Source organism: Eriocheir sinensis, chromosome 36, assembly GCF_024679095.1.
Source record: "Eriocheir sinensis breed Jianghai 21 chromosome 36, ASM2467909v1, whole genome shotgun sequence".
In the NCBI taxonomy this organism is placed as follows: domain Eukaryota; kingdom Metazoa; phylum Arthropoda; class Malacostraca; order Decapoda; family Varunidae; genus Eriocheir; species Eriocheir sinensis.
Genome location: NC_066544.1, coordinates 14875520 through 14900139, shown reverse-complemented (window position 1 = coordinate 14900139; position 24620 = coordinate 14875520). Strand labels below are relative to the sequence as shown.

Here is a 24620-nt window from a genome sequence, read left to right as displayed (position 1 = left end):
TTCTCCCTTCGTTCCGTCTTTCTCCACCGCACTTTCCATTTCCTTCCCCTCCTCTTCCATATCCTGAGGCGGAGATATTTTGGAACATTCTTTATCATGCGTTTCCCTTCCATTCTTGTCCGTCATGTCAATATTGGCAACACTGTGTTTGAGTTCGTTTTTCTTCCTTTCTTTCTTCTTTTGTGTTGCCTCGCACGGGTATTCCTCCTCCTCCTCTCCCTCCTTCTCCTCCTTTCCTGCACCTTCTTCTTCGCCTCCTGTCTTCTTCTTGTCTTCCTCCTCCTCCCTCTCCTCCTCGTCGTCTTCAGGGGGTTGGGTGATATTCTCTTTATTCGGAGGAGGAGGAGGAGGAGGAGAGGGTCGAGGAGGAGGATAAGGAGGAGAAGAAGGCCGAGGAGGAAGAGGAGGAGGAGGAGGTGAAGGTGTTGACTGTCCTTCCTCCTTTATTGGTTCTTTGTCTTCTTTTCTTCTGGGACTTTTACTTTGTCTTCTTCTGTGTTCTTCTTTTTGTCTTCGGTTTTCTTCTTTTTGTCTTCCTTCCTTTTCTTCCTTTTGTTTTCTTTCATTTTCTTCCCTTTGTCTTCTTTCATTTTCTTCCTTTTGTCTTCTTTCATTTTCTTCCTTTTGTCTTCTTTCATTTTCTTCCTTTTGTCTTCTTTCAAATTCTTCCTTTTCTCTCCTTTCATTTTCTTTTTGTCTTCTTTCTTTTTCTTCCTTTTGTCGTCTTTCATTTCCTTCCCTTTGTCTTCTCTCATTTTCTTCCTTTTGTCTTCTTTCATCTTCTTCCTTTTGTCTTCTTTCATTTTCTTCATTTTGTCTTCTTTCAGTTTCTTCCTTTTGACTTCTTTCATTTTCTTCCTTTTGTCTTCTTTCATTTTCTTCCCTTTGTCTTCTTTCCTTTTCTTCCTTTTGTCTCCTTTCCTTTTCTTTCTTTTGTTTTCTTTCATTTTCTTCCTTAAGTCTTCTTTCATTTTCTTCCTTTTGTCTTCTTTCATTTTCTTCCCTTTGTCTTCTTTCATTTTCTTCCCTTTGTCTCCTTTCATTTTCTTCCTTTAGTCTTCTTTCATATTCTTCCTCTTGTCTTCTTTCATTTTCTTCCTTTTGTCTTCTTTCATTTTCTTCCTTTTGTCTTCTTTCATTTTCTTCCTTTTGTCTTCTTTCATTTTCTTCCTTTTGTCTTCTTTCATTTTCTTCCTTTTGTCTTCTTTCATTTTCTTCCCTTTGTCTTCTTTCATTTTCTTCCTTTAGTCTTTTTTCATATTCTTCCCTTTGTCTTCTTTCATTTTCTTCCTTTTGTCTTCTTTCATTTTCTTCCTTTTGTCTTCTTTCATTTTCTTCCTTTTGTCTTCTTTCATTTTCTTCCCTTTGTCTTCTTTCATATTCTTCCTCTTGTCTTCTTTCATTTTCTTCCTTTTGTCTTCTTTCATTTTCTTCCTTTTGTCTTCTTTCATATTCTTCCTTTTGTCTTCTTTCATTTTCTTCCTTTTGTCTTCTTTCATTTTCTTCCTTTTGTCTCCTTTCATTTTCTTCCTTTTGTCTTCTTTCATTTTCTTCCTTTTGTTTTCTTTCATTTTCTTCCTTTTGTCTTCTTTCATTTTCTTCCTTTTGTCTCCTTTCATTTTCTTCCTTTAGTTTTCTGTTTTCTTCTTTTTGTTTTCCTCCATTTTCTTCCTTTTGTTTTCTTTCATTTTCTTCCTTCCGTTTTCCTTCATTTTCTTCCTTTTGTCTTCCTACGTTTTCTTCCTTTTGTCTTCTATTTTCTTTTTGTCTTTCTGTGTTTTCCTCCTTTCGTCTTCTTTCGTTTTCTTCCTTTTGTCTTCTATTGTCTTTATTTTGTCTTCTATTCTCTTCCTTTTCTTTTCCTCCGCCTTCTTCCTTTTGCTTTCCATTGTTTTCTTCCTTTTGTCCTCCTTCGTTTTCTTCCCTTTGTCTTTCTTCGTTTTCTTCCTTTTGTTTTCTTTTATTTTCTTCCTTCTCTTTTCCTCCGCTTTCTTCCATTTGTCTTCCTTCTTTTTCTCCCTTTAATTTTTCTTCGTTTTCATTTTGTCTTCCTTTGTTTTCTTCCTTTTGTGCTCTCTTTCCTTCCTTTTCCCTCCTATTTTCTTCCTTCTGTGTTCTATTTTCCTCCTTTTGTCTTCCTCCATTTTCCCCTTTTTGTCTTCCACTTTCTTCCTCTGTCTTCTTCTTGTGGGGAGCTGCTGACGTCACTTTGGGGGCTTCCGGGGGGCAGCCTTTCGCCGGTGCTGCTGTTGTCTTCTTTGTTGTCTTCGCGAAACTTCTCTTACCCTCGAGTTTGTCTTTGTCTTCCTTCAAGTTTTCCTTTTCACGGGTTTCGTTTTCTTTCACATTTACCTCGTTTTCTTTTATGGGTTTTCCGTTTTCTCTCATTATATCATCAGTTTCGTTTTCTTTCATTCCTCTTTCGTTTTCTTTCACACCTGATTTGTCTTCTTCCTCCTCTTTTTCATCTCCCTTTTCTCCTTTCTCTTTTATATCTGTCTTTTCCTCCTCTTTTTCCTCCTTATTCACGTCTGCCTCTTCCTCCTCTTTCCCTTTCATATCTATCTCCTCTTCCTCTTCTTCTTTCATACTCTCCTCTTTTTCCTCCCCCTTCACACCACCCTCTTCTTTTTCCTCCTCTTCCTCCTCCTCTTTCATACTTGTCTCCTTTTCTTCCTCTCCCTCTTTCACATTTGTCTCCTCTTCCTCATCTGCTTCCTCCTCCTCTTTTATACCTGCCTCCTCTTCCTCCTCCTTCACGTCTTTCTCTTCCTCCTCTTTCTCATCTGGTGCCTCTTCCTCCTCTTCCTCTTTCTCATTAACACCTGTCTCTCCGTCTTTCACACCTGGCTCCACACCTGTCAGTTTCTCATTTACCTGGTCCACTTCCCTACCTGCCATTTCTCTATCTTCATCTATGACGGTTTTGTCTTCATTTACACCTGTTCTGTCTTCTTTCACACCTGTTACACCTTCTTTCATACCTGTCTTTTCTTTCTTCACACCTTCCTTGTCTTCTCTCCCACTTTTCGTCCCCTTCCTCTCATCCCCCTTATCATCCCTCACTTCTTTCCCTTCACCCATAACCACAGACTCCCCAATGGCTTCCCCCACGGTCCCCACGTCCCCAAATGACATCCCAGGGGCGCCCACCAACACCTGGCACTCGGGGGCGTCACCAGGGGGAGGCTCAGGGGAGATTATAACATCGAAGTCAACGAATCCACACCTCTTCGTCAAGTGCTCCCGCCCCTTCCTCTTAGCACTTGACTTCCTTCCTAGAGCAGTGGTCCTTCCCTCCAATGCCTCCTTCCTCCTCTCGGCGCCAGGAGAGGAGGGAGAGGGGGGCGAGGGAAGGGTGGAGGAAGAGGGGACAGAAGGGGAGGTAGGAGGGTCAGAGGGTCGTTTGGAGGGATAGGGGATGTAAGGAGAGATGGAGGAAGTTGAGGGGACGGAAGGAAAAAAGGAGGAGTGTGAGGAAACGGAAGGAGAGGTGGAGGAGGGATGGGGACGAGGGGGTAGTGAGGGGACGGAAGGGGAGGTTGGGGAGCCGGAGGGACGAGGAGGCAGGAAGGGAACGGAAAGGGAGATCGAAGAGGCAAAGGAAGGATGGGAAGGTGAGGGGGCGAAAGGAGAGGTGGAGGAGCCGAAGGGACCAAGGGAGGGGGTGTAAGGGGGGATCGGGGAGCCTAAGGGATGGGGGGTCGGGGGGCGGTCGGTAGCAATCGCCCCTGACCTCGTGACATCGACTGGCATCTCCGTGACATTTGCAGCGTCAGTGGATCGCTTAGTCTCGCCTTTCGCGCGGCTCTCAGCTTTCACGGGCCGCCCACCTCCGACGATTTCGCGGATGTTTTCTTCAGGGATTTCGCGACGCGGAGTGTTTTCTTTCGCGCGGATGTTTTCGATGTTTCCCTCCGCCTCGCTGGGTTCATCTTCGGCGCCTTCTTCCGTGGTGGTTGGGGTGGTGGTTGCTGCGTCCTCACTCTCCGTTGTCGTTTCCCTCGTGGCTTTGGTGTTTATGGGTTCAAGGGCTATCGCTTCCCCTCCTTCACTGTCTCCCGAGGTCACTCCGTCTTCAGTTTCCTCTCTCTTATTTCCCTCAAGTCTTTTATCGCTCTCCGTGTTCTCCGTTGGTTCACTTTCCAAGGCGCCGATTCCCTTTGTTTCGGCGTATCTGTTTCTCTTAGGGTTGACGACTATTATCGTTTCCATTCTCTGTATTAGTAATGAGCTTTCGTCGCCCCCTTCATCCCCTTCGTCTCCCGCTGCGTCACCCCCTGCATCCCCTCCTCCTCCTACTTCTCGCTCCTCAGTTGAAGTTTTTTTCATCCTCTCCTCACTGTCTTCATCACTCTGATTCATTTTCTTCAGCCCTGCCGCGACGATCAGCTTGTCCTTTTCTCCACTATCGGACAGACTTTCGTGAGTCACGTAAAACGCATCGATTCCCCTCATCACGTCTTCGATGTCACTTTCACTTCCTTCTTGTGCCTTCGCTGCAAATTCGTCTCTTACTTTGGCACCAACTTCTTTTCTTACTTTGACGTCACTCTCCTTCCCCTTCAAGACTATTCTTTCGTTTGTCTCTCCAGTTTCTTCGTCTTCTCCCTCCATTTTCGCGGCATTTTTATCGCTGCTCCCTTCCTCTTCATCAGAACGCACTTGTTTCGCCAGGTCTCCATCGCCTCCCCTTCCCAACCCTCCACTTCCTCCTTCATCCATAACGATGCGACCCACGCCGCCAAAATACTGAATCGGGTCGTACACAAAGTCGTCACTATCACTTTCATCTTCCTTCAGGCGACAGTGGACTTGGTAAAGGTCGAAGACAGCGTCACCTTCCTCAGCCTCCTCGTCGGGGTCCACCTCCCCTTCGGAGCACGAGGTGGGCGGGTTGCTGGTCATGCAGCTCACGTCCCGGAACCTCACCTCGCTGTCCGAGTCCTGATCGTCACTGTCTTGGACGGAAAACTGTTCGTCGGGGTTCAGCAGCAAAATGATCTCGCTCCCGCTGCCGGTGGGTCCCGTCAGACCCGACTCATGGTCACTCTCACCGTCGGGAGCACCAATGTAGTCCTCGTGGTCACTCTCCTCAGCTGGCACAGCGGCCGAGTCCTCATTGTCGCCCGTGTGGGTACTCGTGTCCCCTTCGTGGTCACTTTCACCGTCCGGGCCGCCGGTGTTGTCATCGTCTCGAAGAACAAGAATGTCATCTTCGTCCTCCTCGCCGTCACTCTCGTCGGGAGAAGCCGCCGCGTCGTCTCCCTCGCTGTCACTCTCACCGTCCGGGGCGCCGATGAGTTCAGTGTCACTGTCAGCGTCAGTGTTGTGGCTCGCCTCGGCTTGGCTCGCCTCCGCACCCGGCTCCTCGAGGTGGATCTCCCGCTCGATGCCGTAGCTGATGCTGAGGCGGGAGATGTTTGCCTCGTTGCCGAAGATCACCTTCTCACAACGACTTTCCACCAAGGGCGGCGGGGTCGGGTCATAGGTCGCGGAGGACACCCACGTGCTCCGGAGCTCCCTCTGGCACAGCTGCTCCTCGTCCTCGTCATACGTCTTCTTCGCAAAGCCCTTCCCGAAGGCCACCATGGGACACACGCTCTTCGCCTTCGCCTCACTCTCGGCGTCGCTCACGTCCGCGTCGTTCCCTGACTCCATCTCCAGCAGCGCCCCGGGAATGTTCACGTAGATGAGGGACCCCGCGGGCCGCGTCGCGCCGCAGTAAGGGGGCAGCCGCAGCCTGTCCGCCGCCCCCCCGCGCGCGGTCATGCGAACAAGGGGCACGTCCAGGTTGTGAAAGTCGACGGGAATCACCTCATCCGTCTGCTGCGAGACCGTCCGCTTCTTAACGTTCTTGATGCGTCGCAGAGAGGCGGTGCAGACCGACACGGTGTCCTGGGGCTCAGGAGACTGAGGCACGTCCTGCTGCAGGTCCAAAGGCGAATCCTCGGTCTGGGTGGTGGCCGTGGCCTTCCTCACCTTCCTCTTGCGCCTCAGGGAGCTGGTGTTGGTGTTGATGCTGGCGGCGAGGCTGTCCTTCCTCTCCGTGTCCTCTGCAGTCACCTTCTCGGCCGGTCGCCTCTTCTTCCCTAATGAGTCGGAATTCAGATCCTTCCCGGCGGCTGGCGGAGGCTCGGGGGACGCAGGACTGTTCCTTTGCTGCGAACCCTGGGTCTCCTGGGGTGGATTTGTAAGGGCTGTTGCCTCGCCCTCCGGGTAATCAAGGGAATAATCTGCCTGGATACCCATGGACTTCTGTTTTACGTTTCGCTTGCGACGCAGCGAAGTGACGGGAGTGGTTGGGCTCTTGTTTTCACTCGGGGCCTCGTTTTCTCCCCCCGCCGAGGCCGCCTGTTCGGGAGTCTCCTTCCGCCGCGACGCTGCCTCGACGCCTTCATCTTGGGCGGTACTCGGGGCGTCTTGTGGCTCCTCTCTCTGTTCGGGAATGATGTTGTCGCACTCGTCGGTTTGTATGGCCATTGTCTTCTTTTTGACGCGCTTCACTCGCCGCCCCACGGAGTCAGTGTTGGTGACGGTGGAGCTCGTGTCGGTGGTGTAGCAGGAGTTGGCGGGGTTGAGGTTGTTGCGGAGTATCCCGGGCCTCGCTTTGGGACGCTCGGCCGCTCCCTCTGTATACTCCTGAGGCTTGATGATCTTGAGGAAGGTGCCCGCCTCGCTCTGGTCTTTCTGGCTGCTTTTCTTCTTCCTTTGGAGGCTCTTGGTGCCGTCTGCCCTGGAGGAACTCTTCTTGCTGGGCGTCGACGGCTTCATGTCATTGTCGCTTCTTGGGTACTCGTCGGAGATCTCTGCTGGCCGCGGCTTTTTGCGCCTCTCCGGCTTCGGTGATGTGACGGGGGTTTTGACGCGGCGGCCGGCCAGTTTCTGCCCTGCCTGTTCCTGGGCCGCCTCTGCCTGGAACTGGACGTGATTCTTCTTCTCGTTGGTGCTTTTCCCGCTGCCGAGTGACCCAAATTGCTGAGTCTTTGTCTGGTTACTCGGGTACACGAGGTTGATCTGCAAGTGGCTCGTCTTGTGCCCGGGGCTCCTGTCCGTTCCTCTGGAGCGGTCATACAACGGAGCGTTGCGGATGGCGTCCAGAGCCCTAAGGTCTATGTCGTCTGACCTCTCGGAGTCGACAGATCGTTTTGGCCACGCGCGACCAGCCTCTTGATGCTCATCATCCCTCTGACCTGAGGCCTTGGAGGCTTTCGTCGTTTTTTCGTGCTTCCTGGGAAAGGTGGAGGCGGTGGTGGTGAGGGTGACAGTTTGCCCAGACTGGCCAATCGGCGCGAGGGGCAGCGAACTGGCGTCCCCGGGAGCGGCGGGCTGCAGGAACTCCTCCGCCATCTGTCGACGGAATCGGAGTCTTCGAGTCATCACTTCGGCGTCCTGGTAATCTATCTGGCTGTCGTCCTCCCCCGCCTCCATGTGTCCACCACTGCCTTGCTCTTTTAATTTGGAACTGTTCTTCTGTTTGGTTGGCTTTGCATCGGCCTTAGTATTGCTTTCCTTTTCTTTCTTTTTACCGCCAGACTTGGGCTCACTCGGAACCTCTGGGCTTCTTGGAGAGGCTCGACTTTTCCCTCCTCGACTTTTGTCAGCCGCGACTGCTGGACCAGTGGCTCCACGACCTGCCGGACCGATGGCTCCACGACCTGCCGGACCGGTGGCTCCGCCACCCAGCGGCGGCCTCCAGTCCCTGAAAAAATCGAAGTGCGAATCCTCGTCGTCAGAACCTTCGGGCGAGTCCGCGTGGAAAGGAGTGAAGTCTTTCCTGTAGGTGAGGGAGTTGATGTCGGCGAGCCTGGAGGAGCTGACGTTAGGCTGCCACGCGAAGGAACTGCCGTCAGTGTGCCAGGCGAGGGAGCTGGCGCTGGTGTGCCACTCGACGGAGCTCTCCTCGCCCTGCCAGTCAGTGCTCGTGTCCAGCTCCTCCGGCGGGAAGCACGGGTCGTCAAACAGCACGAGGGGCGGCTCCGTCTGGGTCTGTATCGCCATGGACACTTTGCTGGCGGCGGAGGCGGACTTTAACACTCCCGCCCTGGCTGGCCGGACGCTCTCGCCGCCAAGCCCTCGGTCTTTTACCCTCGGGCTCCCTCGCGGGCTTTTCCTTGTGGTGCTGTCGGGCGTGGGTGGGCTGACAGTCTTTTTACGGGTGCTGTCTGGAGTGGGTGGGTTGACAGTCTTTTTGCGGGTGCTGTCTGGAGTGGGTGGGTTGACAGTCTTTTTGCGGGTGCTGTCTGGAGTGGGTGAACTGACAGTCTTTTTACGGGTGCTGTCTGGAGTGTTAGGGCTGACAAGTTTTTTACGGGTGCTGTCCGGAGTGCTAGCAGGCTTTTTTGGCGGGGCCTCATGGGTGCTGGGTGGCTTTTTCGAGGCTGGCCCCTGCTGGTCGCTAAAATGAACAGTCTCCTTGTGTAGCGGCGGCGGTGGTGGCTTAGGCTCCTCAGGTGACGCGGTCGCTGTCGTTTTTTTCTTCTTCTTTTGTCGCTTCGCTCCCTTTGGACTGGCCGGCGCCTTTCCCCCTCCCTCCTCCCGTCCACGCCCCGCGCCCGGCCCCTCCGCCTCCTCCTCCATCGCCTCCGTCTGTATCCCGATCGTTTTCTTTTCCTTAACCTTCCTCTTCATGGACGGCGTGGCGGAGTGTGACCTTCGCCCTGCCTCTGAGCTGCCCTCTTGACCCCCTGACCTCTTGGAGACCTCCGGGGACTTTTTTTTGTGTTTCTTGTGTCCTGGGTCTGGCGGGTCTGATGGACGAACGGGAAACTGTTACTACGCGACGAGCAGCGGTGCGCGGTGGTGTGGGCGAGCGGTGATGAGGGTGTGGGTATGAGGGTGTGGGTATGAGGGTGTGGGTATGTGTGTGTAGGTGTTTGTGGTGAGCCTAAGGGTTGTGTTGTGTGTTTATTAGTGAGTGTTGTCTGTGTGGGTATTGGTATGGGTGAGGTTAGAGGTAGTTTTGTGCGTATTTCTGTGTTTGTATTGCTTGTGGAAGGGTGACTGTGGGCACGAGAGTGAGGGTTGAGGTTGTGTTGTGTGTGTGTTTGTTAGTGTGTGTTGTCTGTGTGGGTATTGGTATGGGTGAGGTTAGCGGTAGTGCTGTGTGTTTCTGTGTTTGTGTTGGTTGTGGAAAGGTGATTGTGGATACGAGGGTGAGGGTAGAGGTTGTGTTGTGTGTCTGTGTTTGTGTTGTTTCTGTGCTTGTGGGGTAAGGGTGAGGTTAGATGTTGTGTTGTGTGTGTTTGTATATTTGCGTTGCTTGTGTGTTGAGGGTGTTTGTAGGTATAGGGGTGAGGATAGAGACTGCTGTGTGTGTTTGTAGGTATAGGGGTGAGGATAGAGACTGCAGTGTGTGTTTGGGTGTATGTGTGAGCGTTTGTGGGGTGAGCGAATCCTGTTTAGCTGATGAGGTGAGAAGTAACGAAGTGCACATTGACAAGTCCGTTTTGGGTGATTTGGTTGGGTTGTCACGGCGCTGCTTCGAGGCTCCAGAGAATAAACAAAAAAATATATATCTGTACAAAGTTACTGATATTTTGTGAAGGATAAAAAACTAGAGAAAGGAAAAACATCTACATGGAGGGCTTATCCTAACCGCTAGAACACTACGGACGATTTTCCTTTAGTCTGACCCTGCTGCGCCAAAGAACATGAATATAAACAGATATATACAAAAATAGATCAACAGAAATACCCCAAAGCCCTGTTCCCTAACCATCCAATTACCCCCGAAACAGAAATGCAAGAGACGGACGAGTCGTGACCATGGAAACACATTGAAATAAATAAAAACAAAACCACATCTAATTGGAGTTGGACCCTAAGGAGAAACAAACCCGCAAGCCCTGTTCTGTAACCACCCAATTAGCAAGAGACGTCAAGGAGAAAACAAGGGAAAAACATATATGAAGATTAACAAAAACAAAAACGCATCTAAGTGGGCCTCGATATTAAGGAAAAACAAGCCCAATGCCCTATTCTGTAACCACCCAATTAGAGAGAGACGTCGAGGAGAAAACAGGGAAAGAAAACAACATAGATAGAGAAGATAAACAAAAAACAAAAACGTATCTAAGTGGACCTGGATCTAAAGGAAAAACAAACCCACAAGCCCTCTTCTATAACCACACAATTAGCAAAAGACGTCGTGAACGTGGAAAAGACTGAGAAGGAAAAGATATCAACAAAAACAAAAACTCATCTATGTGGGGCTGGATCCTAAGGGAAAACAACCCCAATACCTTTTTCTGTAACCACCCAATTAGCAAGAGACGTCGAGGAGAAACCATGGAAAAGACTGTGAGAGAAAAAGAGATAAAACAAAATCGCATCTATGTGGGCCTGGATCTTAAGGAGGGAAAACAAACCCAATGACCTGTTCTCTAACCACACAATCAGCAATAGACGTAATGAACATGGAAAAGACTGAGAAAGAAAAAAAAGATGAAGATAAAACAAAAACGCATCTAAGTGGGCCTGGACCGGAGGAAAAGCAAGCCCAATGCCCTCCAGTATCCTCTTCTGTAACCACCCAATTAGCAAGAGACGTCGTGAGCATGGAAAAGATTGAAAAGGAAAATATATCAACAAAAACAAAATCGCATCTAAGTGGGCCTGGATTCTAAGGAAAAACAAGACCAATACCCTCTTCTGTAACTACCCAATTAGCAAGAGACGTCGAGGAGAAACCATGGAAAAGACTGTGAGAGAAAACAGATAAAACAAAATCGCATCTAAGTGGGCCTGGATCGGAGGAAAAGCAAGCCCAATACCCTCTAGTATCCTCTTCTGTAACCACCCAATTAGCAAGAGACGTCGAGAACATGGAAAAGACTGTGAGAGAAAAGAGATAAAACAAATCGCATCTAAGTGGGCCTGGAACTTAAGGAGCGAAAATACAAGCCCAATACCCTCTTCTGTAACCACCCAATTAGCAAGAGACGTCGAGAACATGGAGAAGATTGAAAAGGAAAATATATCAACAAAAACAAAATCGCATCTACTAAGTGGGCCTGGATCTTAAGGAGCGGAGCTGAGCCACACCAGCGAGCTACAGCAACCCTCGGCTGTGAGTAGCGGCTTAGTAGTAGTGTATCCAGCAGAGCCATTGAAGGCAGCCATGCTCTGCCACACAGGCGCATGCGCAGTTTGGGCGGCGTGAGAGAGCGACCACACGCACCTTGTTCAGTCGGAAACACCGGGAAGACAACACGGAGCCAATCACACTGTGGCAGAGGGACGGATGTCAAGGGTGAAGACAAGGGAGGGCGAGAGGCGAAGAGAAAGGGAAGTGAAGACAAGGGAGGTGAAGAAAAAGGAAGCGATGTCAAGGGGGTGAAGACAAGGGGAGGGCGAGAGGCGAAGAGAAAGGGGAGTGAAGACAAGAGAGGCGAAGAAAAAGGAAGCGATGTCAAGGGGGCGAGGACAAGGGAAGGGCGAGAGGTGAAGAGAAAAGGGAGTGAAGGGAAGAGAGGCAAAGAAAAAGGAAGCCATGTCAAGGGGGTGAAGACAAGGGGAGGGCGAGAGGCGAAGAGAAAGGGGAGTGAAGGCAAGGGAAGGGTAAGAGAGGTGAAGACAAGAGGTGAGAGCAAGAGAGGTCAAGAAAAAGGAGGTGATGTCAAGGGGTGAAGAAAAGAGGTGAGGGCAGGGCAGGTGAAGACAAAAAAAGTGTTAACAAAGGAGTTGAAGACAAGTTGTTGGCAGGAGAGATAAAGATAAAGTGGGTGTTTACAAGAGAGATGAAGACAAGAGATGAGGGTAAGAGAGGAGAAGAAAAAGGAGGTACTGTCAAGGAAGTGAAGACAAGATGAGAGCAGGAGAAGTGAAGAGAAAATGAGTGTTGACATAAGGCGAGGGCAGGAAAGGGGAAGACAAAAAGAGGTGTTGACAGGGGATGAAGACAAGAGAGGCGTTAAAAAAGAGAGACATTTTGAGATGAAAGTGTTGACAAGAAGTGAAGAAAAGAGATAAAGATAACAAGTAATGACGAGAGGGGTGAAGACAAAAGTGAAGACAAGAGATAAATGATAAGCCTTGAGGGATGGGGGGGGGGAGGGGGGGGGGAGTCAGGCACCACATAATACTGCAACAATGACGAAGGAAAAAAAATAGATAGATAGACAGATAGATAGATATAGAGAGAAGCAAATCAGAGAGAATTATTAATGGAAATGAGACCACTAAAAAAACTAATAAAATACGGTCATAATCATTGAAAAAAACGTAGAATTCAATCAGAGTGGTGGAGAGAAAGGAAGGGCAGATAAATAAATACACGGCTATCTCAGTGGACAAGAAATGAACGAGTGAAATCTTACTGGAAATAAGAAACTCCAGCACCCCAAAAAATAAAATAAAATCGAATTACTAAAAAAAAAAGGGAATATAATCAAAGTTGGTGAGAGGGATTATTTATATCAATAGACGAGGAAAAATATTAATGGAAATGACACTAACTCCACTGAAAAAGAAAAGAAAGGAAGGGACAGATATTAAAAGTGGGCGGAAGAGAAGTATAGATTTTAGAAAGACAGAAAGAAAATCCTACATCCCACATTATACATCACAGTACTAGGAGTGAAGAAGCAAAATATTAATGGAAATGATACTGATTCCACTGCCATTAAAAAAAAAACAGACAAATCAGTAATATTAGCGAGGCGAAATTGAAGCAAAGTTGTGGAGTGGGGGAGGAGAAGGGGGTAGGAGGTAACACATATCAACGGAGAAAGGGGAAAATGTTACAGAGGAAATGGTTGACGGGAGGTTGATTAGGACACGTCAAGAGAATATTGTATCACTGTTCAGAGGAAACGGAAATTGATGTCACAGAAGATCGTAATACTTCACTTTGAGGGGGAAGGAGAACCAACGTCACAGGTAAGGTAATTAGAGAGTGGGACAACAGGTGTGACAGGTGGAAACAGAGACCAATCACAGAGGGTTTTCTTGAATGATGTCAGGGGTTGCACACATACACACACACACACACACACACACACACACACACACACACACACACACACACACACACACACACACACACACTCACCTGGAAAATAAAGGCATAAAAGAGTAAGCCATATCATCACCATCACCATCACCTCCATCACCACTACTACCAGCATCAACAAAAACACCACCACCACCACCACCACCATCATCACCACTGTCATCACCACCACTTTTACTGATGTCAAATTAACCTCACTACCAACACTACCAAAATCATCACCACCACCACCACCAAGGAGCAAGGAAAAGGGCAAAGAAGAAGAGGGATGGATGGAGAGAAGGAAAAGAAAGAGGAAGAAGGAAAATATAGGTTGTTAAAGGATGGGAAAAGGAAGGAAAAAGTGATGATGAAGGAAAATGATTGTAGTAATAGTTGTACCACCACCACCACCACCATCACCACTACCACCACCACCACTACCACCATCACCACCACCAAGCACCCTCAACACCCGGCAACTCCAACCCATACATAAGCACTGAAGCGTCCCAAAAAAACAATGATAAGAATATACAAACCTGAACTCTGAAAGGCGAAAGAAAAAATGATACGTGAAAAAACAGAATCAAGACAAAAAATATAAACGAAATGACTGACGAATAAGGACATGAAGGAATATTCGTGATAAAGAAATGGCAAACGAAGGACATAGAGGAATAATCATGATAAAAGATAAACGAAAAGGATAACAAATAAGGACGTAAAGGAATATTCGTGATAAAGAAATGGCAAACGAAGGATAAGAAATAATGAAATAGCTAACAATAAAGACAGAAAGGAATAATCATGATAAAAGATAAACGAAATAGGAGATAAAAAAGGACACACAGTAACAATTTTGGTAAGTAACGAAGTGGGTGAAAAATAAATAGTTAAATAGTTAAAAGAATGAGTTGTGGATTAAGTAAACAAGGAAATCAGTAAATAAACAGTTAATTAAAAACATTGATATTAATAGAGAGATAATATACAAATGCACCAGTAGAAAAAATGGTAAATTAATGCTTAGATAACGAGATAATATAATATAATGATGATAATTAAGAGATACACACATAAGAAAATAAACAGGAATATAAATAAACAGACAAATGACAATAGTGAAGAAAATCATTAAATACAGAAGTAGATTAACAGATAAGAAAATAAGTAAACACATAAATAAACAAATAAATGACAATATAAAGTAAAATAAATACAGACGTAGATAAAAAAAAACAAGAGAATAAATTAATACATAAAAAAAAAGAAAAAAGAAAACGAATAAATGTGGAAGTAGATAAACAGGTAGACAAAAAACAAACAAACAAATGGCAATATAAATAAAAGTAATACATAGATAAATAGGTCAGCAAATAAATGAATGAATAAGCAAATAAACAAATATAAATAAATAAGAAATAAACACATAAATTAATAAAAAACATGACCTGGTAAACTTGAACTCTCGCCACCCTTGCAACAGACCCCGACAACAACAACAACAACAACAAGATGATGCAACAGAATAACCCTCCTCGAGTGACCTTTTGATTACCACACCTGTCCTACCTACCTGGCTGACCTTTACACACACACACACACACACACACACACACACACAAGATCACCATACTAACCCCACACACACCCTTTCACCTTCTCTACCTTACCCAAACACACAAAAACTACATAAAACACACTCACACCCACACCCAAACACACCCACACACTCGTACTTATAACTTAACCTCACACTTTCACACACATAAACAAACACACACATACTTTACACCCCAGTCACAATAGCACCGTCACCAGAGGACACCACAGACAGCAGAGGCGCCAGAACCCACCTTGCAGTAGCGCCTTGGTCAGCACGGGCGCGAGGAGCTGGTCGAGAGCGCGCTGTTCGAAGTAGTCGGGCGAGCGGCGGGCGTCCAGAAGGCGTTCGTGGCTCCGTGATTCGCCCGCCCCTCTGCACCCCGCTCGACCCTCCCCTTCGTCCACCCCGCGCTCCTCCAGCCGTCCCTCCGTCAGTGAGCGGCTGCAGAAGGAAGGGAGGGAAGGAAGTGGAGGTGTGAAGGAGGAGGAGGAGGAGGAGGAGGAGGAGGAGGAAGGGATTTTAGATGTGTTGTGTTTGGTGTTTGTTTAGTGGGTTTGTTTGTTTGTTTTGCTACTGTTATCACCAGCACTTTCTCTTTCTCTGTCTCTTTCAATACATATCCATTCTTCTTCAATCAGTGACATTTTCCTCTTTATTTATCTATCTATCCACCTATCTATCCATCCATCTATCTACTTATCTATTTATCTCTCACACTCTTTACTCTATTCCCTCTCTCCCTCTCCGCCTCACCTCATGAACTTCTGGAAGCTGACGTGTTTCTGGCCCTGGGGACGGTCGTCGGGGAACCCCTCGGGCCCGGCAGGAGGGCGGAAGCGCGAGGAGTGCCCCAGGTCCGGTGTGTTGGGCTGCGTGAAGGCCAGACGCTGGGTGTGGCCTGGGAGAGGGGGAGAGGGTCGAATGGACAGACGATTAGATATGAAGAGAGACAGATTCACATATAAATAAGGACACATTTAGACAGACAAGGAGAGAGGTAGACAGACTGGTGGTTAAGCCATGCGGACATGTAGGTAGGTGGATTAATAGATAGATAGACAGACTGACAGACAAACAAGGAGATAGATAAACTGAAATATGAATAAGCAGAGGCGTAGACGGACAAGAGAGACTCAGATATGCAGAAAGACAGGTGGTTAAGACATGCGGACAGGTAGGTAGGTGGACTAATAGACAGATAGACAGACTGACGGACAAACAAGGAGACAGACAAACTGAAATATGAATAGCAGAGGCATAGAAGGAGAAGAGAGAGTTAGATATGCAGAAAGACAGGTGGTTAAGACATGCGGACAGGTAGGTAGGTGGACTAATAGACAGATAGACAGACTGACGGACAAACAAGGAGGTAGACAAACTGAAATATGAATAAGTAGAGGCATAGACGGAGAAGAGAGAGTTAGATATGCAGAAAGACAGACAGGTTGAGTAATAGACAGAGGCAGACAGACAGAGAAACATAAACATAAACAGACACAAAGACAGAGAGGAAGATAGATATACAGACAGACAGGTGGACTAACAGACAGAAAGCGAGACAGAACAGACAGAACAGACAAAACGGTATAACCACAATCAAACAAACAAACACACATACCACACCTGATCCCTCCCTCCCCCCACACACACAAACAAACACACACACACAAACACACAATCACCCAAAAAACACACAGTCGAGAAATCATACCGTAAAAAAAAAAAAAAAAAAAAAAAAAAAAAAGCAAATCCCATGAATGCACCAAAAGACGGAGAGAGAGAAAAAGGGTGAAAAAAAATATATATCCACACCAACCCAGTCCACCACTCACTCTCTTTAATAGTGAGGACAACAGTGCGAGGGGGAAAGGGTACACGGCATGGATGGAAGGGTTGGGGAAGGGAGGAGGAGGAGGAGGAGGAGGAGGAGAGGAAGAGCTGGTGGTGAAAAACTGTACCGCTGGGAGTATTGAAAAAGGAAAAAGGTGGGAGGAGGAGGATGATAGGTAAAAAAGGGAAGAAAAAGGGGAGTTGGGAAAAGAAGAAAAAGGGGAAATGATAGGGAAAAAAAGGGAAGAAAAGGGGGAAGAAGGGGAAGGTAGGAAAAAGAGAAGAGGGAGTAGGGAAAAAAAGAGAGGGAAGGTGTAGGGAAAAGAGAAAAAAAAACCGTATTGGTAAAAAAAGAAGAATGGGAAAGGATAGACATAAAAAGGGAAAATGGAAGCTGGGATGAGAGGAAGAAGGAACAGAAGAAGGAAGAGAGAATGGGAAGAAGAGGGAACAGAAGGGAAAATGGGGAATGGGGAGGAAGGGAAGAAAGATAATGGGAAAGGGGAGAAGGAAGGACAGAAGGGGAAATGGGAAAAAAAGAAGGAAAGAGAGAAGTGAAAATGGGGACTGGGGAGAAGGGGAACGAAAGAGAAATAGGGAATGGGGGAAGGGAAAATGGGAAATGGGGAGAAAGGGGAAGAAAGAGAAATGGGGAGAAGGGACAAAAGGAGAAACGGGAAATGGGAAAGAAGGGAACAGAAGCAGAAATAGGGAATGGAAAGAGGGAAGACAGAAGGAAAAATTGGGAATGGGTAGGAGGATGGGAAATGGGGAGCTGGGAGAAGGGAATAGATAGGGAAATGGGAGAGTGGGGAGAAGGGGAAAAATAGGAATAGGGAATGGGAATGAAACACAATAGGGAAAATAGGGAATGGGGAAAAGGGGAGAGACAGAGCTTACCTTCCCTATTACGGTCTTCGGGGGGCGGCGCTCCTGAGGTAATGGGCAGCTGGGTGGGGCGGCGGGAGGGGTCGGTGTGCCCCTCCTCGGTCTGGCGGGCATTTTGGGACTCCGTGGACACCTCGGACCGGGGGCGTGACATACGTCCACCCTGGGGGAAGAGGGGTGAGGGGTGAGTGGGGAGGGGACAGGGGGTAGGGGGTGCGGGGGGGGGGGGTTGGTGGGGTAGAGGCGGGGCGGAGTTTTACGTGGTGTGAATGTGTGTATATATGTGTGTGTGTTTGTGTGTGAGTCAGGTAGGTACACATGACGGTTCAGATAGATGGAAGGAGAGTAACCAGAACAAGAACTAGGAGAAAGGGAAAGAGGAGGAAGAAGATAGAGTTAAGAGAAAGAGGGAAGAATAGGGCATTGGGGAAAAGAAGGAAGAATAGGGAATTGGGGAAAAAAGGGAAGAGGGAATAGAGGAAAACAGGTGTGCCGTGTAGGTAGGTAGGCAGGTAAGTTCTGCTACACGGCGCAAAGAGGAAAGGTGTAAGCAAGAGCGGCGTAAACAGACAGATGACGGCCGGGCTATAAATACTCGAGGTGACAAAGAGACTCGGGTTTTTCTGGTGCTGAAGAACTGGGAACGAGCCAAGAGGTGAGAGAGAAGAGAGATGAGGAGAAAAAGGTGTTTGATAGATAGAGAGACGGGTTGATAGATATACAGAGACAGACGGAGGTGGAAGACAAGATGAGGATACAGCCTAATTGATATATAACAGATTGTGTTGAAAGAAGGGAGATGAAAAAGAAAAGGTGTTTGATAGATAGACAGGTAGATGGATACAAAGAAACAGACGAAGGTGAATGAAGAGAGATGAGGAAGAGGGAAAGGTGTTTGACAGATATAAATACAGGTAGATGAATATACAGAGACAGACAGACGTGTATAGACAGAGAAACAAATATACGTATAGACAGACATACTCAGGAAAAGACAGACTTATAAGAGACAGACAGAAGTAAAGAGACGAAAAGAGAGGTACAGGAACACAGACGGGTAAACAGACAGACTTATAAGAGAGAGACACACACAGACGAACATCACTACAGACACACAACAAGTCTCTCCATCTCTCCTTCCTTTCATCCTTTATTTTTCGTCCCTCCTTCCTTTCCTCTTCCCCTCCTTCCAAACGAGAATATAAAGAGAATTTTCATATAATACAGATAAAGGTTCAGCTTAAAGAATACGACACACACACACACACACACACACACACACACACAACGACCGATACATTGATAGATAGACATAGAGATAGATAAAGAGATAGAGAAACAGAATCAAAAGGTAGAGATATGGAAATAGTAAACTTTTAATGATGATAATGATAACAATAATGATAATAATGGGAATAACAACAATAGTCCACGTAACACAATTTCTATCCTTCCATTTCCATCCTTCTCCCCTTTTCTTCTCCAGAGTCTCTTCCCCTTCCTTCTCTTCTCCCTTCCCTACCATCCCCTTCCCCTTCCTCATCTCCCTCTTTCCTTCCCTTTCATCCCCTTTCCCTTCCCTCCCTTGCTCCTTCCCTCCTTTACCCTCTCTCTCTTCTCCCTTCCCTACCATCCCCTTCCCCATCTCCCTCTTCCCTCCCCTTTCCTTTCCCTCCCTTACTTCTTCACTCCTTTACCCTCCCTCTCTTCTCCCTTCTCTACCATCCCCTTCCCCTTCCTCATCTCCCTCTTCCCTTCCCTTTCATCCCCTTTCCCTTCCCTCCCTTACTCCTTCACTCCTTTACCCCCATCTCTCTTTTCCCTTCCTTCCCATCCCCTTCCCCCGTTCCCCCTCCCTCTCCACCTCTCTCTCTTTCTCACACACACACACACACACACACACACACACACACACACACAGACAGTAATCCTCACATAATCGTATTTTGCCACACGCTCCACCTTATTATTTTGGCGATAAATTTAATACTACACCAAAAAGTTTAATATTATTTCTCTCTCTTTTTTTTTCTGGTAGTTGAGAGAGAGCCAGCAGCGGGGGAGGAAGTGTTATATATATTAAATGAAAAAAACAAATGACCGGAAAATCAGTGAGTGCTCTACCCGAAATATCTGCGCCATTAATTTATTTTTACACTCGCAGGTAAACATGAAAATAAAATCACCCAAAAATAAGAAAAAAAGGGGAGTTGGGAAAAGAGGAAAAAAAGGGATATGCAAGGGGAAAACATGAAAGCAGGGGAAGGGGAGTTCGGGAAAAATAAGGAAGTTGGGAAAATGAGAAGAAGAGTGAGTTGGGAAAAAGGGGAAGGTGTTGGGGAAAAGAGGAAAAAGGGAAATGCATGGGAAAAAGATGGCAGCAGGGGAGGGGAGTTCGGGAAAATGAGGAAGGTGGGAAAAAGAGAAGAAGAGGGGCTAGGGAAAATAGGAAGGTGTTGGGGAAAAGAGGAAAAAAGGGAAATGCAAAAGAAAAAGATGACAGCAGGGGAAGGGGAGTTCGGGAAAAGGAGGAAGTTGGGAAAAAGAGAAGAGGGAGTGGGGAAAAAGGGGAAAGTGTTGGGGAAAAAGAGGAAAAAGGGAAAAGCTAGGAAAATAGATGAAAGCTGGGGAGGGGAGTTCGGGAAAAGGAGGAAGTTGGGAAAAAGAGAAGAAGAGGGAGTTGGGAAAAAAGGTATTGGGGAAAACGGGAATTCGGAAAAGGAGGAAGATGGGAAAAAGAGAAGAAGAGGGAGTTGGGAAAAAAGTGTTGGGGAAAAGAGGAAAAAACTCGTACTGGTAAAAAAGAATGGGAAAGGATAGACATAAAGGGAAAAAAAACAGTATTGAAATATATTGTAAGCATGAATGGAGTGATAGAGGTGTTGACCCTTCATAATGTTCTGTTTTTACACTCGCGTTAAAAAAAAAAATCAACAAAAAATAATAAGAAAAAATACTGTAAGCTTGGATGGAGTGAGTAAAGGTGTTGACCCTTCATGATGTTCTGTTTTTACACTCGCGTTAAAAAAAAAATCAACAAAAAATAATAAGAAAAAATACTGTAAGCTTGGATGGAGTGAGTAAAGGTGTTGACCCTTCATGATGTTCTGTTTTTACACTCGCGTTAAAAAAAAATCAACAAAAAATAATAAGAAAAAATACTGTAAGCTTGAAAGGAGTGAGTAAAGGTGTTGACCCTTCATGATGTTCTGTTTTTACACTCGCGTTAAAAAAAAATCAACAAAAAATAATAAGAAAAAATACTGTAAGCTTGGATGGAGTGAGTAAAGGTGTTGACCCTTCATGATATACTATTTGGTAACATTTTATTTTTTGGTTGATATTTTTTTTGCTATTTTTAAACTTTTTTTTACACACAAACATACATATATACACAATCTATCTGGTATCTATCTATGAGGTTAACAACTATCACATTTTTTGGTTTAATCTGATACTCATATATGCATACACATATACATACATACATACATACATACATACACAATCTATCTATTATTATTATTAAGACATGATTATTAACACGTATATCATCCCCTTTCCCTTCCCTCCCTTACCCCTTCCTTCCTTTACCTCCCCTCTCTTCTGTTCTCTTTTACTATTCACTTCACTAACATACTCTTCATCTATTTATCTCGGGTCCTGATGGCGGCCGCGCTAAATGAACCAGACTCATACACGAACAATCATATTTTTTTCATGGCGCTAACGGAGTCAAGTCAACCCTGCAGCTTCAAACGGCCGGCGAGGGGGATAAAAAACACACCAACTGTCGTTCGGTCCATTAATGTGACAAAGCGGCGGTGTGGCTCGAGGCTGTAGGGGTGGACGGCTCTTCAAAGTCCAGCCGTCCAACAGAGTGCCGTAAACAGAGCCGTGGCTGTTAAGGTTTTTTATAGTAAGGGTCGCGATAAACTCCTCCCTTTGGTCACCGCTTCTTCCAATGTACAGTGAATATTAAGACAGACGGAGGACAGAGACGTGGCAGACGGGTTTTTTATAGTAAGGGTCGCGATGAACTCCTCCATTTGGTCATCACTTCTTCCTACATACAGTGAATATTAAGACAGACAGAGGACAGAGAACGTGACAGACGGGGTTTTTATAGTAATGGTCGCGATAAAGTCCTCCATTTGGTCATCACTTCTTCCTACATACAGTGAATATTAAGACAGACAGACGACAGAGAACGTGGCAGACCTTCCTACATACAGTGAATATTAAGACAGACAGAGGCGGGAAAAAGAGAGATGAAGAAGGAAAGGTGTATGATGGATAGATGGGAGGAACACCACTCTAAACCCTCTAAACCACTCTAAACCCTCACATTAAAAGCTGATGGCAATGATTTTTTTTTACAGCAAAGGAGACAGCACAAGGGCACACAAAAAAAGGAAACAATAAAAAAAGCCCGCTACTCACTGCTCCTGTAAAGAATCCGAAGAGGTGACCAAAAGAGCAGCCAATTACGTGAAAATAAATAAACAACTAATATATGAGTATAAATCGTAGTAATGAAAGCTTTAGTAACACTTTCCTGAACCAGCGAGACTGTGACGCACTTACGAACTGACTTTACGACTGACTGAGTGAATGACTGATTGACTGAGTGACTGAATGGTTGACTGCGACGACTGCCTGACTGCCTGATTGAACTGAAAGCTGCCTCTCGATTCACGCATACCCTCACACCACTAACCCAAACACCGCCGTTCACTTTATAAGTTACTAGTTAAGAGGGAAAAAGGGTAAAACGTCTGACTCGAAGATTTGTATATAGACACACAACGTCCACTTATAAGCCAGCATTCACTTTAACAGCTACTAAATCACCGCCTTCAGTGTTTTCCTCGTAAACTTCTTGCAGCGGGGACTAAATTCTAACCTCCCATCCAGCCGTCACTCGCTCGCCTCCCCGTCAATCACTGCGGGAGAGACGGGAGCTTGGCAACACTGCAAAAACCTGGACGCCTGGTGAACCGATACTTCTGATGGCCCTTGAGATATAACTCCTGGCTTCACGCTTCATAATATAAGGGAGTTTAAAGGCGAGGTGAGTCTTAGGGATAAACATATAGTGTGTAGTTAGTTAGTTCTAAGGGTTTATTCTTTATCAGATACGCCATGGAAGACTTTGAGATATATTAAGGTAGGACATGTATAAGTAAATGGAGTAATAAATAAATAAATAAGTAAGATTGTGTGTGTCAGTGCTGTTAAACTCTTGAATATACACAACTTCTCCAATCAATAAGCTCAAGATGTGGTTTTATTTATGAAAGCAAAACGTGACTATAATTTCTTCTTCTTGATCTTCTTTAATCAAATAACAAAGACTAACTTGTGTTTTCTTCTTTCGTTACCTTCTTAATTAGGCTCAAGTTGACGCCATTTACAAGTCTTCTCCAGTTTTTCTTCTTCATCACGTCTTATTCTGTTATCCTCATTTATTCCTTTTCATTCATCTTCCTCTGTTTCTCTCATTCGTTATCACTCATCTTGGACTCCACCTCTCCACCTTACTTTCTGTCTCTGATCTTCCTTCCACTAGTGCTCCTCAGACTCTTCTCAATCTCCTCATCTTCCCCAGTTCCTCTTCATCGTCGCCACTTCACTTAAACTCCATTTCTTTACCTTACTCTGTCACCTCCTTGATCCTCTCTCTTCAACTCGTGCTCTTCAGGATATTGTCAAGGACTCGTCATCTCCTCTCCTCTCTCCCTTCTCTCACATGACCAGAAGCTATCACAGCTTTGCCTTACTTATCATCTCTGTCTTCTTCATTTTCCTTCTTGAACTAGTGCTCTTCGGGGTGCATCTTCTCCTTTCTCTCTCCTCTCAACACGTAACCAAACTATTTCCTTAACTACTTCCTTATCATCTCCCTAATGCATCCCACTTCCCCGCTCCTCCTCGTTTCCTGCTCTCATCCACACTCTAAGCGATAAGCCCATTTGTGTGACTGCGTGTAAAGTGAAGGTAAGACATCAATAAGCCAATAACAATAATGAGCCAATGTTGTAATGTCTGATGCCGCTTCCAATACGAGGCAACGGAAGAGAGGCGAAGGAAGGCGGTTCGAGGAGCGAGTGAGTGGGATGGAGTTGAATCGCTTTTATATATGTCGCCGTTGAGTGTTTATGGTAACATTTCTTTTATTTTTTCTACGGCGGAAGAAATAACTCAAGGACAAAAACAGACATAGAACTTAAAGCAAAAAAACACACACACACACACAAAAAAGCAATTAATTAAACGCTGTTCCAATACGACCCAATGACGAGGAGGCGAAGGAAGGCATCGTAACGTTTAGTAAAAAAAAAAAATAATAATAATAAAAATTACATTACTGCAGCGGAATAGAATGACACATAAAACGGAATAAAAAAAACCCGAGAAAAAAAACACGGAGTCAGTCAGGGCTTGCAGCTTTTTTTTTTATCATCGTTGAAGTGCCTATCATAATGTACGGTACAAAAAAAATTTACATTACTGCATCGGAATGGGATGAGACAAAAGAGAGAAAGAATAAAAAAATAACGCATTCAGTCTGGGCTTCCAGCTTTAAGGAATCCAATCCCGTGAAATGCAGGATCCAGCCTTCAATCCCATCGCCATCACACTTTTTCCCCCCGCCGCCCACACTCGCGATCATGAATATAATAACCCCGAGAGGTCATCAGCGGGGGATTTACCAAGAGCCAACCGTCACCAACATTATTCTGAACCGCTTATTGGAACTAGGCTGCTTAGGCGGAGATCTTAATGAGTTTCCGGCGGTAGTGACACCTCTGCTGGATCTTCTTGTATTGCGCTGGTATAGGAAGGGTATCCCACCGCTGCCACCAGTGTATTACGGGCTATTTAGATTTCATATTAATTTGTTGGAGAGTAGAGATGTATGTTAACAAGTACAGCCCGAGCCATACAGTGCGAGAGTTTGGCCGTTTAGGTGGAGATCTTTATGAGTCTCGGCCGGTAGTGACACCTCTGTTAAATACGCGCGTTAGAGACAGACCGCTGCCCTTCCTCTGAGTGACGCTCCGCCGAGGCTCAACAGGAGACATACGGAACGGAGTGCTGCAGATAGATGGAACGAGGAGGATTGAGACAAACAGTGGATGGATGGCAGTTGGAGATATATGCTTTAGCTACCCGTGGCCTCAGTGCTCACCTATGTCACATTACCCCTTAACTAAGAATTCAAAGCAAAACATGACTTGCAAATAAGGTACTGGATGGATGGGACAGGCAGCGCACTCATGTGATTAACTAATG

At 46.2% G+C, this 24620-nt stretch overlaps 1 protein-coding gene across 6 annotated transcripts in view; it reads right to left on the bottom strand.

Moving 5' to 3' along the window:
- Positions 1 to 24620, bottom strand: part of LOC127007884 (uncharacterized) — an 88894-nt gene that overhangs the window by 38634 nt on the left and 25640 nt on the right. For 5 of the 6 annotated variants that reach the window (XR_007760662.1, XR_007760663.1, XM_050879329.1 and 2 more), the window contains exons 4-6: positions 17334 to 17484; positions 15357 to 15501; positions 14854 to 15044 (exon numbers count right to left, since the gene is read on the bottom strand). Coding sequence is in view for 3 of the 6 variants with exons in the window: in XM_050879329.1 (XP_050735286.1) it covers positions 14854 to 15044; positions 15357 to 15501; positions 17334 to 17484 (487 nt within the window). In the remaining 3 variants the exon portion in view is untranslated. Of the gene's footprint in view, positions 1 to 14853; positions 15045 to 15356; positions 15502 to 17333; positions 17485 to 24620 lie in introns of those variants that run through there. The other variant, XM_050879333.1, reaches the window with a different exon arrangement.